Consider the following 17,644-nt stretch of genomic DNA (forward strand, 5'->3'; position numbering starts at 1 on the left):
GAACAACCACTTTGAACAAAGTGTCTCTTTATTAAAATTCTTAAGGGTTTAAATTCATCTCTGTGGTCAGATTACTATTGTTGATATGCACCTTAATGGTAAAAGTTTCCAGAATCATCTTCACGGAGACTTTTGGATACTTTTTATTTTTACCCCGACCAAAGGAAAAGAACCCTCTACTGTGTTGTTAACAAGAAAATTTTAAGAATGCTAAGAAACGTACCCTTGTATTCACTCAGCTATTTGTGGGTGGCTCTAGGGGAATATACTTTTTAAGAAAATCAATTACATATGAAAGAGCATTTTTACATTCCAGCAAATACATGGTACAGCCTATCCAACTTATGCATAATTGTCTCTTCTTTGCTCTAAGAGCTCATAACTGAGTTTCTATAAACTGAGGCAGAAGAACTTATTGAATGAGGAGGCAGAGGGTTTCCACTGACTCCCGGATTTGTTCTTCCGCATTTTATCCTATTAAGTGATGGGGAAAATGATTTGACTGTGTAGGCAATGCATTTTGCTTAGGCTAATTAAAGGCTTACGTAAGTGTGAATTCAGAGTTCCCGTGTACCTACTGTAAATGCTTTTGATCACACCTCTGTTGTGATGTCTGCCTTACCCTGTCATTCAAGAGTATGTGACTTCCAGACTTATGTTATTTTCAGTGTTTGCTAATGCGGTACAGAGATTAGCAATGCCTTGAAATAGTGTTGCTTTTTTAATTCAAAATATTATTTGTTTTATTTAATACTTCAGCCCTCGCTAAAGTTGCTTTTCATATTCTTCTGAAAATGTACAAAGTGAGAACCCCGATTCCTCCCCCTAGAGAATACATGCTAAGAAGTGGTTTCATCACCCCATGTGTGTTATAGAGGACTCTGGATAGAAACTGTGTGTTTGCATAGAGATGGTGTCAACCTCTACATTCCTAGATTTCGTATGTGGATTAAAAAATAAGCTTTAAAGTTAATGGCATTTGAGTCTCAGTATGTTTTTTTTTTCCTTTAAACAAAGTCTTTTTATTTAATTAGATTGTATTTTAACATACATGATCTAAGGTGTAGGTAGGAAATTCACTTAAAGGTCCACGCTGTCCTGGAATATGGCTAATGACAAGTTTAGTTACTTGCAGCGTGCATACTAGAAAGCCATCATATGAGAAGCCTATAATGTCAGCTCTCTGAAACTCTGTCTTCCTTTGTAGAGATTTCAGTTCAGGATATGGTTCATAACATCTGACTTGCTTAGGTGTAGGTCAAAACTTGGAACTTTTAATTGAATGTACTATTATTTTTCAAAGTGAAACACACTGTAATACAATATTTTTTCACCAGAAACATGGCATTGAAACTTTAGAGCTCTACCCTGCTGAACTCTCTCTTTTATTTCCAAGTAACCTAATGTTTCATAGAGTGAGAAGATGATTTTAAGTTTTAAGGAAGAAAAGAGTAGTTCCAGCAGGGAGAGCTTAACATACTCATTTTACTTAACCTTTATGTTATAAAACTTCTCTTAACCTTTTTTCAAAATGCAGAATCCAGATCTCCTATTGTTGGGTTCTATTCCAGGAGTAAAAGATTCTTGGAAAATTTTAATAAAAGGGTTAAGAGCAAGTCTCTTGTCATTCAGACCATTTTAATGGAATTTTCACTCAACTTTGTTTTCTACTCTGTACTGATTACTACAGCTGTGTGAAATCCATACTTTTCTTGGTCAAGAGACTCCTTTGGGGGGATCATTGGTATGATATTTTGTCTTCTTTAATGCCTCAGTGGACCTTGTAGATATGACTCAGAATTTTAAAATATATTATTCTAGTGACACTTAAGGTTTTTAGATGATTTTTGAGATATAACAGTACAGATTCCATCAGTACCAAACTTTTAGCACCATCACTTCAACCTTTGTCTTTGTTTGTTATTGAAAATGTATTTGGAAAAGATAATATAATTTATAATCTGAAATACTACCTAATTAGTTGAAGTTGAATTATTAGTCTGGCTTAAAGACTACAAATGTATAAAACCTGTTGATTTCCTGGAAGATTGATAATGCTCTAGTAAACTCTTACACAGAAGCTATTGTCATGAACTGTTCAACATGCTTTCCAGCTTTACCTGTGTGTCAGTCTATTCTGTGAACTTCAGCATTACCAATAGTAGAAAGATTCTTAAAAGAAGATGCTGACACCTTTGATGAATCTGTCCTATATAATAAGTCCTAATATTAAAGTTCTGTATGTAAAGATCTAATAGAGAAGAACACAGTCCAAATGAAGTGAAACCTGTTTTACTTCAGTGAATTATATGGAAATTAATTATAAATCAGTGAATTATATGGAAAAGGCATACATTTGCTAGGCAAATAAACTGAAAGGCTTTACTGCATAGTTAAATAGGTACATTGGGAAATTTGCAAATCTTTATAGGACTTTGAAATAAACCACTCAGTTATTTTACTAAATAAGACATAAATTGCCTGTGGAGATTTCTGGTTTTTCATATAATAGAAAAAGTGTAATTTTTAAAAAACATCAGAAATAATCTAGCTTCCAATTGACGAAAAAGTAATACTCTGAAATAGATTCAGTAAAATTAGTCTTTGTAAGATCTAACTGGTAAATGGATTGAATCATTTTAAAATGAGGTTGAACTTAATAATTGTGTATCTAAAATTACACTGGAATACAAAGTAATTGTCTTGAAGAATACTCCTTGGACCTCATGCTATTATCACTTAATAATAGCAGTTGTATTTAGAAATGACCTGGCCAGGATGATAAGCTCTCTGCTGCTCTGAAGGATAGTATTTAGCGTAGTAACCACCACAGTAGCAGCGTAGTGACTACCAGACGTTCTTACTGTGTTTGCTGTACAGCTGTTTTTCAGACTACAGTTGTGTCCTGAGCTGTAGTTGCCTCAAAGCGCCTTCATGATACTATTCTAAAGTGCCTGTCCTCAAATCTGGGTAGTGAAGTTCGTGAATTTGGTAATTCAGTTTCTTCAGAGATAATGAGACTGTTTTCCCTAAGGATATATTTATAAATAGTGAGTGGAAACTGAATCCATTCCCAGTTGTAATGCTTTTCCAATTCAAAAGTGATATGCATGTATGTGTCTCTTTCTAACCCTTCGAGCTTCTCTCTGTGTACGATTTAGGGTTACATTCCGAAAAGCAAATGGGAGATGGACACATCTGAGGCAAAGCTAGGTGGGTATTTCCTTTTTCCTGTTTTTATATGTGATACCTGATGGTAATGGTCATAGATCTTTCTGCTGTAAGAAGAACAAGTTCCCCCAAATCTCTGCTTAAACAAAGATTTTAGGCCTACCTTACTACATCCTCAGTCTGTTTTGCTGACTTTCATTTTATATATTGTGACAGAGTAAATGCAAATATGTGATAAATTTAGTAATAAAATATTGTCACTTCTAAAATCCATTCATTTATATTAATCAGAAATGTTGGTATAGATGAGATTTCTACCTTTATAAAAAATATTTAACTGTAGTTCAAAATTGAAGTGGATTATGAATATTTTGGATAATAGTGATAGTAAAAATAATAAATATTGAAGTTTAAAAATTAATTAAAAAGCAGTTATTTTCTTTGTATAATAAAAGTTTGTAAGTGGGGGAGGTAGATATATAATTTAGGTTTTTGAGGAGCCTGGTTTCTAAGTTTCCATTAAAATTTTCCTCCAGCTGGTCTTTAGTGCAGGTTACAAGGTAAACTGGTGAAAATTATTGTCTAAATAAAAACTTGGAGTTGCTTAATGTGAGGTTCTTTGTCAAGTAGAAAATCACATATATCCAATGGATTTTCCACCAGTATTTTATGGTAATATTACATAACTTTTTTTTAAATCTCGCCTAAAGAGAACCATTTAATATGTTGATTAAGATGTATTAGTAAATAATTTAAGCTGGTGATATAAGATTTATTTATTTATTTTATTTTTTTTTTTTAATAAGATTTTTTTAAAAGCTGGACCATGCTACTGTATGAAGTATGACTGTTGGTCTCTGCATTTCTCTTCTGTAATTATGCTGTAACCCCCAGAGCTGAAGTAACCATAGAAACATACCTTAAATTTATAGAACAAATTTGAATAATTTAGCTGCTTCACTGTTTGGGATATACTCTCTGTGTTTCTGACATCAGAGGGGTGCATTTTACATACAGTTGCATAGACTGTGCCTTTTATTGTGCCCAGTTGGTCATGTGAGCCATTGATGTTGACCAGATCTAATGTTAGAAGATAATTCTGTAAACAGTAGTATTACCATATTGTTGGGATAGATGCTTTGTTGCAAAGTCTAGAATTTTCTAGTGTACGGCATGTGAAAATTTTATGTGGTGGTTACTGACATATTCTTCCATTCGTCCTTCCTCTGTGGGAAATCCATTTTAATAATAACCAACTGTCTCCTTCCTGAACTTTTAAAGCATTCGAAAGTGCTTAAATGCAATTAAGTATGTAGGAAAATAATAACAACAAATTAGTTTTAAATAATAATGCTGTAAATATGTTTATTTTAACATTAGTTTAAATCTGAAGTTCTGTACTTATAGAATAACCTATAAGACTGTAAAATCATTTTCCTCTTTCCTGCTTTTCTAAATAGTGATTATCTTTTGGGGCAAAGAGAAATGGTAATTAAAGAGATATGGGAATTATACAATATTTTAGCTAAGCATATAATCTTTAAGAGGCCTTTGTAATATATTATCTAGGATAATGCTTTTTTTAACTTGAGCCGATCCACACTCTTACTTTCCTTTCTAATATCTAAAGAGAAAGGAAAATGTAATTTAGTTACGATGATTATCCAAGATAATATGACATTAATCTTGATATCACTTTCCAGAAAAAATTCTGGCTGGTCTGCTATTTGCTTCTCAGAAAATACATTTAATACAAATTCAGTCCATTTTAGGTTTTTTTTTTTTTTTGGCTGTGAGGCTTGTGGGATCTTAGCCTCCTGACCAGGGATCAAATCTGCACCGCCTGTATTGGGAGGCCAAGTCTCAACCACTGGACTGCCAGAGAAGTCCCACAGATGCAGTCCATTTTAAAGACAATGCCAGAAATAGAGTTGTTAAATAAACCATTTCAGTTAAAGGCACTGAAGATCTAGTAATGAATCTAGGAAAGAAGTTCTTAAATGTTTGCAGCTGGGTTTTCGTTTGTGACAGTGATGTTCCATCTAATGACTCGCCTCTTGCACCACCTTGTTATCTTGAGAGCTAAATCATCTGTCGAGGAAGGAGTGTGAGCCTTCCTGGAAGTACTCCTTTGATATTGGTCCATGGAGCCAATTGAGAAGAAGAGCCTAAAGCACGAGGCTCTGTTCTTTTTTGTCACCTTCCTTATCATAACAAATTCAATAGATTTGACTACCAGGTACAACTCTATTTTACCAACATTTCTTAAATATCTCTTGGTAACATGATTATGCTGGGTGGACACGTGGTGGCATGTATTGAGCTAGACAAGCTGAATCTGTAACTGAGAAATTTTGACTTACAGATGAATTGGCCAATGAGAAAGTATTCACTTACTTGTAATCTTTCAAGCAACTGTTAAATCTTATTGTTGAGTCTTGATCTGTGTTCATTAAGTATAGTATTCAGTTCAGCCTGTGTGTGTGTGTGTTAAAGTAGAAGCAGTGTGATTTTAGAAAATTCAGAACTAGCCTGAGTTGCATCTGGCTTGGCTGTCATGGAATTGTTGAGGACTGTCTGTGACCCACTCTCAGGAGCACTTTGCTTCTTTTCCAGCTGGGACACAAGCGCCCTAAGGCAAGGGTGGTTGTTACAAGCCACATCAAATGCTAGGATTCAGCATTCAAGCTGCTTAAATTCCACTGACATGATTTTAGTTTCTCAAACAGTAAAAAACCAAAAGTATACTTGAGACTGTTGTCATCCTAATTTAGGTTTCTTCATATAGCTTACTTTTGCTTTTCTCATCTCAGCGTCATTTGTCTCCGTTTATGAGTTACTGTGTACTGGCCTTCTACATGTCAGGCAGTTTCATCTCTTCCCAGTTGGAATGTAATTATTTTGTATAGGCATGTAACCCTTGTGTGTTCACCATGAGCAAATTTTCAGAAATATCATTTATGTTTAGAAAACATATAGATGTATCTAAAAATTTTTTTCTGTTGTGCTATATATAATATACTGTTTTGAAGATATGGTAAAATCCTATGACATGCAGAGTTGGATATTTAAACTTTCATCTTCATCTTCAAACTTCATCTTTTAAATTCAAACCTCTGAAAATCATTAGTATGAGTGTATTGGATACCAGTCGTCTTCTGTAACTAACAAATACCCCAGATTCCTCTTCCCTTACCTTATGCCATACATCTGTGTGTTTGAGTTTCCAGGATGCCATGTGGAGGAGGTATGAACCTTTCTTCAGCTCCAAGAAGGAAACTTTAAACTTGTGTACAATAAAATTTCAAATTAAATATTACAAGCAAGGGTGTTCAGACTAGAAATACATACTCTTCTGAACTTCCGTGTTACAAATGTGAAACTCCTGGTGTGTAACTCCTGTCATACACCCAGTGTATGAGGAAGAGTTCTTGTAGTTTTCACACTGTCCTTCTGTAATTGCTGCCTGACCATGTTCTATTCTTGGAATTGAAATATGAAATTTTCCTTTGAAGTATGTAAATGTCGAAGTTGATCTTACTAAGTTTGGAAATCCTTTGACGTTTATTCAATAAGTGTGTTGGAGCGGCTGATACTTTACACTATTCAACTGAGAACAGTTTTACTGTTTGTGGGCTTCACTGGTTTTTCTAATACCATATTCTATGTCCCTGTGCAATCAAGGTGTCACTTGTAAGATCTTGTGTAATACGGCCTGTCCTGTACATGTAGGTTAGAGCCCCTTGGTATGGCATGTGATTTACAGAGGAGGTTAGAAGACTGTTTCTGTTGCACTCATCCATGTTAAAAATTTGCCAAAGTGATATGATAAAAATTTCTTGAGTTTTGTAAAGTGTTGTAGTTTGCCTTGCTGATTTTTCAATAATATTGCTTTTATGGGGGTGGGGCTTAGGAAATAAAAGCTTTGACAAGTATGCAAAATCTTACTGGTTTTTGAGATCTGTATGGTATGCACAATTAGTTGTGTGTGTAACTTTTACATTTGAAGCATAAACTCATCTTGCCTCCTGCTTCCATTGTACTTTTCTTTCACGTTCTGTCTGCCTTGATGCCTAAAAGGTTTCTATTATATATACTCTTCACCATTTATGGAGTTAAATGGAGTGTGGTTATTGTATGTTTCTGAAGTGTGTAGGTTTTCCTTTATTGACCTACTTAATAATAGTATGTTTTTATAACTGTAGATGATCCAAAAGTTTAGTGCTTCAGTGTAGCTTTTATATATATATGTACATATATATGTGTGTGTGTGTGTGTGTATATATATATATATATAACTCATAATATTTCACATGTAGAATTCAAAATCACAACTAACAACCAATAAAACAGACTATACACATTTCCATCGTGTGTTCTTGAAGACACCTAAACTCATATCTCATAATTTCTGAATCAGCACTCCCTGTTAATTTAATTGATTAAAGTCTGGGGCCTTTGGAAAGCCTCTCAGATTGAGGATTCAGAAAGAAAATTCAGATCCAGCTACTTTGGCTGACTAGCCCTCAGCCTCAGAATAGTCAGCAGCACTTTAAAGTACAACCAAAGACAGTGGGGATTTGTATGATCAACTTAGCTGTAAACGTTAACTTACAGCAAATCCTGTCACCAGTGGTCAAAATCCCAAGAAACTGTTCATCTAAAACTTTCCCAAGCATTAGCTTGGCTCATTAAGTTCTTATACTACCTGTTTTTCATGTAACACAATATCACACATGATTGCAGATCGAATGGGTGGTGTTAATGTTGTGTTAAAGAAACAAAAACAAAAAAGAATGGAAGAAGTTGCTTTTGGAAAAACTCAGCGTTGCTTTTCATCAGAACATGAGAGCTGAAGTGTGATTTTAGGTGGGTGGGGAGGATAAGGAGCCCAGTAAACAAGTGTCTTCTCTTGCTCTGCCCATATTTGCTACTTAAACCAGTATAGTAATGTAAAGGCTGCCGGTATGAACACCAGATAAAGAGTGGAAATTGCACAGAACTTGATATTATCTCAGCTAAGAAGAGAGTTTGGATCTGCAAGTGGTGGTGCTCTCGGAATTGCGGATGTGCCCTCCGACGGTGTTCCAGCCTTCTTTCCCCTTGTTTGTGTGTTGTGTGCAAGCTCACACTCTTCCTTAATGCTGCGGCTCTGTGTTTGTCCCTCAGACAAGCTGGATGGCTTGAGAACTGGCACAAAAAGGAAACGTGACTGGGAGGCTATTGCCAGCAGAATGGAGGACTATCTTCAGCTCCCTGATGATTACGACACTCGTGCTTCTGAGCCTGGGAAGAAGAGGGTAAGAGACCACGAGAGTGATTACCAACAGTTAAAGGCCTGTGTAGACATCTGGTTTTAGAAAGTTAAAGTCAGATAAACACGAATGCTATTTTTTTAGAGTGGTTTGGTTTATACTGCACCAGAGTTGGACACAACTGAAGTGACTTAGCAGCAGCAGCACCATATTACACATTTGCAAAAGAGACCTTACAAATTATTCGATCAAAATGTACAAATAACTTAAATAATGGAGAACAGAGCCTCACGTGGTTAGCACGTTATCAACCTTAAAGGAGTCTGGAATGGCTGCTTGTGCCATTTTGTCATGGAGCAAAAGAGTCAGGTGTGAAGTAGAGTACTGAAGAGAATCTGTGGAGCTTCTTAATGGATCAGATGTAGAGGGTCCAGGATGGATGGGCTCAATGGTGACGTTTCAGGATTCTGGCCATAAGCATTCCATGCATGTGGTACCATTTACTGAATTAGCGTAAAGTAGGGGAGACATACAAGTTTGAGAGTGAAAACTCAGAAGTTCAGCGAAGTACCAGTGAAGTTAGAAGTGGTAATAGGACTCGGGACTCCAAAATTTAGAAGTTCAGATAGAAGTAACTGTTTTAAGAAGGAAAGAATAGTCCATTGTTAAATGATACAGAGAAGACAGATAAACTGAGAAAAGAGAACTCACCATTGAATTTGGCAACATGGTGATTGTTGATGTCTGGTCAAAAAAAAAAAGTCAAGCTTTCTTAGAGAGTTGAGGGGAGAAGCCACTTTCGAGCAGATTTGAAGAATAGGAAATGAGGAAGTGCAGAACAGCAAATGTAGATAAGTTTCTGAAGAAGCTTAGCTATGATAGGGAGCAAAATAATGAAGCCAAGATGTTGAATAGGTCTTCCACACAGATGGCAAATTAAATAAAAGTGATATTTGTATGCATCCTTTAAAACACAATAAAGTAAGAGGTATAACATTGTACATGGTCCACATAAAGCTTTTCCAGCTAGTCTGTCTTGATCTTTCTTTTAAGTATATACAGACCTACCATTCTTTTTAATTTATTTTATTTTTGGCTGTACCACACAGCAGCTTCCTGCCCAGGGATTGAAACCTGGGCCCTTGGCAGTGAAAGCGCCGAGTCCTAACTACTGGACTGCCAGGAATTCCCTACCCTTCTTTTTAAATGGCTTCCTAGTGTACCATCATTTGGTTGAATAATCAGTTCTTTATCCATTTCCTTATCAGTGGATGCTTATGCTGTTTTTGTTTCATTGCTAATGTAATACTATAGTGTAAGTTGTATGCGTTTGTCTTGGCAACCTTTTGGCAGTGTATCTCTAGGGTGTATTTTTAGCCTTAAAGCTGCAAACTCATAGAATATGATGTATCATTCTGACAGCTATTATGAGATTGTTTTCCAAAAAGGTTGCGCCTATTTATACACCCACATGTAAGTAAATCCCTGTTTTTTTCACACTTGCACAAGCAGTGTTATTACTGAACTTTTTAACTTTTGACAATCTGATAGGTGAAAAATGGTATCTCATTTTTCATTTCGCCAAGTAAAAATGAAATTGTTTATCATTTCTTTATCTTTACACATCATTTCTTTTTTTATAAATTCCCTCAGTACTTTAATAGTAAAAGATGTTTATTGTAAGAGAATGAAAAATGCCACTTCATTACTGTGGATACCATTACAGGGGACTCAAGCTTTCAAATAGTGCAGACAGTCCCTGGGCCTGCCCTTGTTTGTGTGTCTTGAGACCTGATTAGTGGCCTTCTATGTCTGGGTGGCCCAGCTCTATCCAGGGACTACGTGTCTTAATACCTCTTATTCCAGTTTTAAGGTTGGGGCAACAGAAGCAGAAATAGCTCTTTCTTGGGAATAATAATTTGGTATAACAGTGAATAATCTCAAGTAAGAAATATTTTTCTCTAGTTCATTTTTAGTTAGGTAACTATTACTCTCTTCAGTAGGGAGTGTGTAATCTCATATAGTTTACTCTGTAAGCTGAGTGGACAAAAGCGTGAGCTGTACACATCCTAGTTCATTAAGTGGCTCCTCTTTCCACTCCTCTCCCTGCCTTCCTTCCTCATTTCAAATTGTTTTTAACATTCAAACCATTTTCCAAAATCAACTTCTTGAGCACAAGGAAATCCTGCAGGTAGCATGGAATGCAGGACTCATTCCTTTCCTGGAGTTGCTTGATTTCTATAATCCAGATTTTATAAATATTGGGTAGATTCCTGGGATTAATTTACACCGAAACACAAAGGTAGTTCTGTAGAATTGATCATACTAGAGTTTTACCAACGTGGCTAGGATTTAAAATATAATTAAAAAAATTTTTTTCCACTTGCTTAGTTTTGTATAAAATGACTTTAATTTATGTTTCTTTGATAACTGTAGAAAAGTGAATATTTCCCTAGTTTTGTTTGAGAACTCAAACGTTTTAGAGATATTTTTGGTGACAGTAGCTAAAATGTACACACACAAACTTCTGAGTATTGGTCAAGAGTTTTCTTTACTATACCTTTTTTTTCCCTTAACAGCTAAGGTAAATGGCAGAAAATTGAGATTGTAAATGTCAATAAAAGTACCTCTCTAGGAAGGTTAGGAGGGACACTTGACATTTCCAAAGCCATTTCTAGTTGCAAGTCATTATTCTGCTCCTTACATTTTTTTGTAATCATTTCATTCCTTTTACAGAATTGTATGTCTGTATGTCAGTCTGTGCAACTGCAGCCTCTTATATTTTCATTTCAGCTTTAAAATTTGGGGCATTTGTGCTGAAACATATTGCTTTTTTAAAAAATAACTACTTTTCTTCCTAATTCCATATTCTTTATTTTATCTGAGTTTTAAAGACTTAGAATTTAAACTTCAGATTTAAAGTAACTTAGTTTACACAGGGCAAGATTGATTAGTGTATTTAAATCTGTTTTAAGGATGTACTATGGACTGTTTTCAGTCTGTTTCTTTGTTCGATGGCCACAATTCATCTGTCTGTCCATCCATCCATTCTTCATTCCCCTTAACCATAGTCATCTTTTGCTAAAATACGTACACTTGATCCCAATGAGAACTGAAGAGAGGGTCCATAAATTTGTCAGAATAAATACATCAGCATTAATGGGCAGAAAGCCCAAAGATCTTGGTATTCAGAAACCCACATTATTTATTAGGCTTTTTATTAAGCCTCATGAAGGAAATTGAGCCATAGGTTTTCTGCCCACAAATAAATCTACCTTAAAAAGTGTCAAGTGTTATCAGTGTTCCCCCACAGCTGTTACTTGTGTGTATTATCTTTAGCCAAGTGGTTGATAAAAACAATTATCAGGGGAAGAAATAAGAAGCCAGTCCTTTGATTACCATTCCTATAGACAGTAATAGGGAGGGTCATTTTACTTCTCAGAGCAGTTACACATTTCCAGGTACAGCGTGGATGAACGTGCTCTGGTTCCCTCTCCTTGTTATAGATCACAATCACAACAAATCACAAGCCATATTTAAAATACAGTCTCTGAAGCCTTTGGTACTAGGCAGCTGCAAAGCACAGTTATAAGTATTTTATCTTTTACAGGTTAAATCTGCTTATATTTTTTAAATTATTACTGTAATACATACAAATCCGTATTTTTAAAATATCAGAATACCAATAGAAAATGTCCCCGATTCATATATTTGTAGGGATAATCTTGCCATAAATGATATCAACTGAGTTTGTCTCTTGGTCTCTTTATCTCATCAGTAAAAGTAATGATACCAGGTCCCTGTTTTCTAAGAATAAATTTCAAAAACTTCTATTATGTGGAGATGAGACTCAGTCTTTGATCTAGGATGTTTATGGTCTGTTGGGGAAGGGAGATCTGTCAGTGGATAATTGCAATATAACGTGAAAGTTCAAAACTAGGCATGTCACATCTGGAAGTAACTCCAGGGAAGCAATGATTATTTGATTGGCAAAGGACAAGAGGGATAAAGCAGAGTTCATGCGAGGCGGATCAGGTTAGAGCAAAGACATTTTCAGGAAGAGAGTCTAGTTTGTGTAGGGTTACAGAGGTGGGAATGACCCAGTGTGCTCTGAGAGCTGAAAGTACTTTTGTAACTGGTGAGCTACAGTCCATGGGGTTGCAAAGAGTCAGACACAGATAGCGACTGAACACACATCTGTTAAGCATCATAGGTACTGCCCAGAGATGCTGCAGGAGGACAGGGCCAGATCCAGAGGGACCTGTGCACTTGGATTTTATTCTGTAGGTTGGGCGAGGATTTAAAGCTGTGGCAGAGTGGACCAGAGGAAGTGAGAATGAAAGTAGGAAGACTAGGCAGAAGTTAGTGCTTTATTTTTTACTTAAGGTAAAAAATGAGGCTGGTGAATGGAAAAGGGGATAGGAGGTGGAGGGGACAGGGCTGACTTTTTCAGGAGCTGGTATGGCTAGGACTTGTGATTGACTAAAGTTTTCTTTCTGTAACTTAAGATGTATGACTGTCTTCAGTTCTCCAGTTAACTTCTAATTTTTTAAACCCCTGGCCTCAAATTAGTTATCCTACCCGTTAAACTATTCAGAAAGCTAAGAGACTCTTTGCGTATTTATTTTTTTCTAAAGCCCAGCCTAACACTGTGTTCTTTTTAGGTGAGATGGGCAGACCTGGAAGAAAAGAAGGATGCAGATAGGAAAAGGGCCATAGGTTTTGTGGTCGGACAGACTGATTGGGAGAAGATCACAGATGAAAGTGGTCACCTGGCTGAAAAAGCCCTCAATCGAACCAAATATATATGAAACTTAGTTTTTGAATGGAGTCATTACTCCTCTAAGGTAAGGGTACACGGTCATGTAAATAGCCTACTGTGTGTTGTTTTGAAGAGTCTGAGATAAAGAAGACAGCATGCTTTGCTAAAAATGCTTCTCTTCCTATATTATTTTCTGGTTCTAAGAGTAAGTATGTGCCAGTTGCCAGCATTTATAGTACAGGGTATTAGAAAAGGAAGCAATTTTCTGCAACCTGGCTTACTTATAAAAATCTAAGACTTAAGAGAAGCTTGAATTCTGTAGATCTGGGAAGGAGTGACGTGATGAGAGACTGAGGTCTGCTGAGTTTTCTGTCTGTCCTTCCCGCCGTGACAGCCTTTTCTTTTCTTTGCAGGTGGTTCGCTTTGAGGTGATCTGAAGCCACGGCCTTCTGGAGCTTCGTTGTGTGTCCCCTTGCTTCCACGTTTCAGTTTTTGTTTTGTTTCTACTGCTTTAGTTTTTTAAAGTTCTCCAGTGTCCCCGAGAGGTATTAGAGTCTTGCTCGACTTGAACAAGACATTAATCTTTCTTTTTAACTGCTTTGGGGAGGGAGGGAGTGATAGCGTAACTGCTGAAGCCAGGTGGAGATGTGCTGGAGGACTCCAACAGACAGTGTTTCCTCCACTGTACAGTTGTTACAGACTATCTCTATCATCATTGCTTTGTGGCTGTTTTTGTTTTTTACTGTATGTAACTGGTAGCTGATTGTACTAGGATTAAAAAAAATAAACTTTCATGATAAAGCCATGAGATTCATGGGCTATATAGCATGAGCCCCTTTCTCTTGTTTTCTTAATTTTATTTTTATTGCTTTTTTAATATGGTGTGTTCTGATTACATGCTAGTTGAACATCTTAAAAACCTCGTTCGCATCTATGATTCCGTAACGCATGTTGTAAACACAAGGCTCAGCAATGTTCACAACACTTATCTTTGTTTTATAGCTGATTTCTTTTTCTGTCTTTGTGTCTTGAAGACTAATAGAGACAATTTCAAATATTTATCTGTTCCCTGGAGCACATCTGTTCTGTATCATGATGTTTTATTGTCGTCATTGTCGTTTTGATCCTTTTTTGCTCTTCCCTATTTTCTTTTCCTTCCTCTTTTTACTTTCTCCCTTCATGTTCTCTAATGTTTTGATTTTTCTCTAATCTGACTTTGACTCCTGGGTGGACAAAACTGATGTACTCTATGAAGCTTTGGAGCTTGTTGCCTGACTGCTGAACTTGAATTGTTGGTTTTTTAAGCCAAGATTGCAGGGCAGGAATATGGCAATGCAGAGCGCTCTGGCAGGCAGCCTTTAAGTCTGTCAAGTTTTCAGGTTCTTGCCAGATTGTTCATTATTGGAAAGCATGGCCTTCTGCTTAAAATTTTATCTCTTGTGAATGGTACCAGGTGGAGCCTAGAAATTGCATAGAGCTAAAACCCAAGTATCGTTCCTGTTTAAAAAGAGAAAAGGAGCTCCTTTCCCTTTTTCATTCTGCAAAGGAAAAAAAAAAGTTGTTTCCAGCATGAGAGAAGACTGAGAAGAGACTTCTTTCTCAAGCATCATTTCCACTATGTAATCTAACTCAGTAAGCTGCAAATTTGTTTACAGAAGGCTTGAATATTTTGAAATGTTTACCTTTGTCTAAAAAACCAAAAAACATTTTCGTTTTATTTCCTACATTAAATGTTGTGTGAATAGAGATAATGTTGCCATTCACATATTAATAGTATTATTTTGGGTTCAAGAACTTCAAAGCACTGAAGACTAGTGGGAAATTCTGATGAATTTCTATACTTTTTAATGTTTCCTACAATTCTGAATGTTTAACGTAAGAGGCTTTATGTTATTAACAAGTCAATATTGAATGTATAATTCGCTACATTAAGTAACTTCTGGTGTTTGTAGTATTTGAGAAACTACTTTGGTTGCTTGCTGGCCGACGGTACGTTTCTATGTAGTGATCTTTCTCAGTCACCTTTATTATGTTGAGTGAAGGTACGTCACAAGATGGTCAACAGAACTATTGTTTATACAAAGACCAACCTACTAATTATTGAATCTACCAAATGTATGTTTTTAACAAAAAATTTCTAGAATGTGCTCTTTAGTTCAGGAGGTAGGTATATACATATTCTTATAGAAGATGCTTTCCTTCCATTTCTTAACCTTTTTATGTTCTAACAGCATTCAGAATGCCAGTGAAATGAGAAGTGGTCATCACTCACGAATCACTTTCAATCTGTCATGTTTTTGCCTTGCAGCCATGGCTTTGTGTCTGCGGTCTTACTCCAAGAGGTGGTAGGGAAAAGTGAATGGGGTCAGAAATAGCTTCTGCTGATTTTCAAAAGATACTGATTAATATTGCTGTTAGGTGTTGAACATAGAATGTTTCCTGCTTTAGGAAATTGGTATAATATAACCCAGTGAGTGGGATTAATAAGAGAAAGATCAGGCACCATAAAGCAAGTATTAGTCTGTTGACGTTTGAGGTTGCTAGTCTGATACAGAACTGGTAAGAAATTCTTAAATTTACTTTATCACTTGAAGCAGAATAGAAGAGAAAGATCAAGACTATGTTGGAGAAATTTGGTGTGAGCACAAATTACCTTAGAACACAAATATTCTAAGTTTATTAAGAGATGCCCTTGGAATACAAAGAACTGAACTTTGGTTGCATTTATTTGCTAGCATTTTACAAACATGTTCAGAAAGCTGCTTGGTATTTTTTATTTTAAGCATATTAAGTTTATTTAAAATTGGTACTTGCCTTATACAAAATAGTCTGATGTTGGAAAAGTTCCAGTTATCTTTTAATGTTTCAGATCTTTTAAACTAAATGTAAAACCTCTTTCTGCAGTAGTTGAATTCTACCTGTAAACTCCCTGTGCAAGTAACGTGGATAAGATGCAGAAATCTTTCTACTGGGGAATTGTTTATTTAGGGTTAAGCTGGCATGTTCAAAATATGTTGTGACTGATTACAGAAACTGAAAGCTGTTGGGTAGTCTGCTTGTTGACACGTAATTGATTCACATAATTTTCTAGAAGTTTGTATTTGGTTAAGATGTCAATGGTTAATTCAGAAGGTTTTTTTCTTTTGGATAAAGATAAAATCTTAAATTTACTGGCTGGATCTTAAATTTACTGACTGGGTTCATGTCCCTTGTGAAAATTCTGATTATTGATTGACCACATCAAAGTAAGCTCCGTTTCATTTGGAGACTAAGTATTACATTCTGAATTGGAGTGACTAAAAATTTATTTCTTTGAAGGCACCTCCACTTCTTTTGTAAAGTATTTTATCTTCTAGCTACGCAAGGTGCAGATATTTTGGTAATAATAGACATCTGGAGTCAGCTTACTACTAGGACTGTAAAAGCAGCAGGTTGTCAGCTATAAAGAGACCATTCAGATGTTTCAGACTGGATTTTAGAATTCAGAGTAACCAAAACTGAGATGAATTTTACTAGGCTAAAGAAAAATGATTCCTCATTTCTAGCCTTGACCGGTCCTAATACACATTCAGGTTCCTTTCTTGAAAGCTGTATGATCTTAAGTTATTAATCAAATTAGAAAGTAAAAATCAACGAAACTCACTTATCAAAGGTCTCTGTGAGGAGCAAACTAGATAATGCTTATAAAACTGCTTGGCACAGCACCAGGCTCAAAAATTGGTAACTGGCCATCAATCATTATTTTTTTGACTTGTTCTTTCATGTGTGCTTTTAAAATTAAAACTTTTCACTTGGCTTGAAGGTAACTGTCACCTTTTATAGTTAGCTACCGTAACTGAGCTAGGCCATATGAAATAGTGTGGTGAGTGTAGGTTGGAAGAGTAATAATTTAGAAGCATTTTCAGGTAGCCACTGAAACTGATCTTCAGAATCAGTATGAAGATTTGTTTAAAGGAATCACTGAGGTGCAAAGGCTCATTAGTAAGTACCCAGGAGGAAAGTGAAAGTGTAAGTCACTCAGTTGTGTCCAACTCTCCCCAACCCCATGGACCGTACAGTCCATGGAATTCTCCAGGCCAGAGTACTGGAGTGGGTAGCCTTTTCCTTCTCCAGGGGATCGTTCCAACACAGAAAGGGATGAGTACTAATGGAAAGCTGTTGCCAGACCACACGTGTGAACAAAGGTGAAGGCGCTGAAGCGTTGATTTGCCTTGTCACATATTCAAAAAGCAAATAGTAATTTTTATGAATAAGTAATACAGTCATATGATATAAAATCCAGAAGGTTTAACATCTTTCCATCCCCGTCCTCAGCCTCCCACTATCCTGTCTACAGAGACAACCAATGTTGACTTTCTTTTGTGTCCTTTCAGAAAAGTTCTGTGGATAAGCAGTTGATTTCGCTTTACCCAAATGGCAGGGTGCTGCCCGCGCTGCCGCGCCGTTTCTGTTACAG

At 36.2% G+C, this 17,644-nt stretch overlaps 1 protein-coding gene across 2 annotated transcripts in view; it reads left to right on the forward strand.

The window, feature by feature from the left end:
• YLPM1 (YLP motif containing 1) overlaps positions 1-14,019 on the forward strand; it is a 66,669-nt gene extending 52,650 nt beyond the window's left edge. The window contains exons 18-21 of one of the 2 annotated variants that reach the window (XM_061429465.1): positions 3,162-3,213; positions 8,341-8,471; positions 13,091-13,273; positions 13,602-14,019. In XM_061429465.1, the coding sequence (XP_061285449.1) occupies positions 3,162-3,213; positions 8,341-8,471; positions 13,091-13,237 (330 nt within the window). In that variant the 3' untranslated portion in view covers positions 13,238-13,273; positions 13,602-14,019. Of the gene's footprint in view, positions 1-3,161; positions 3,214-8,340; positions 8,472-13,090; positions 13,274-13,601 lie in introns of those variants that run through there. The other variant, XM_061429466.1, reaches the window with a different exon arrangement.
• Positions 14,020-17,644: the final 3,625 nt, after the last annotated feature.

This window comes from Bos javanicus, chromosome 10 (assembly GCF_032452875.1).
Source record: "Bos javanicus breed banteng chromosome 10, ARS-OSU_banteng_1.0, whole genome shotgun sequence".
Lineage (NCBI taxonomy): Eukaryota > Metazoa > Chordata > Mammalia > Artiodactyla > Bovidae > Bos > Bos javanicus.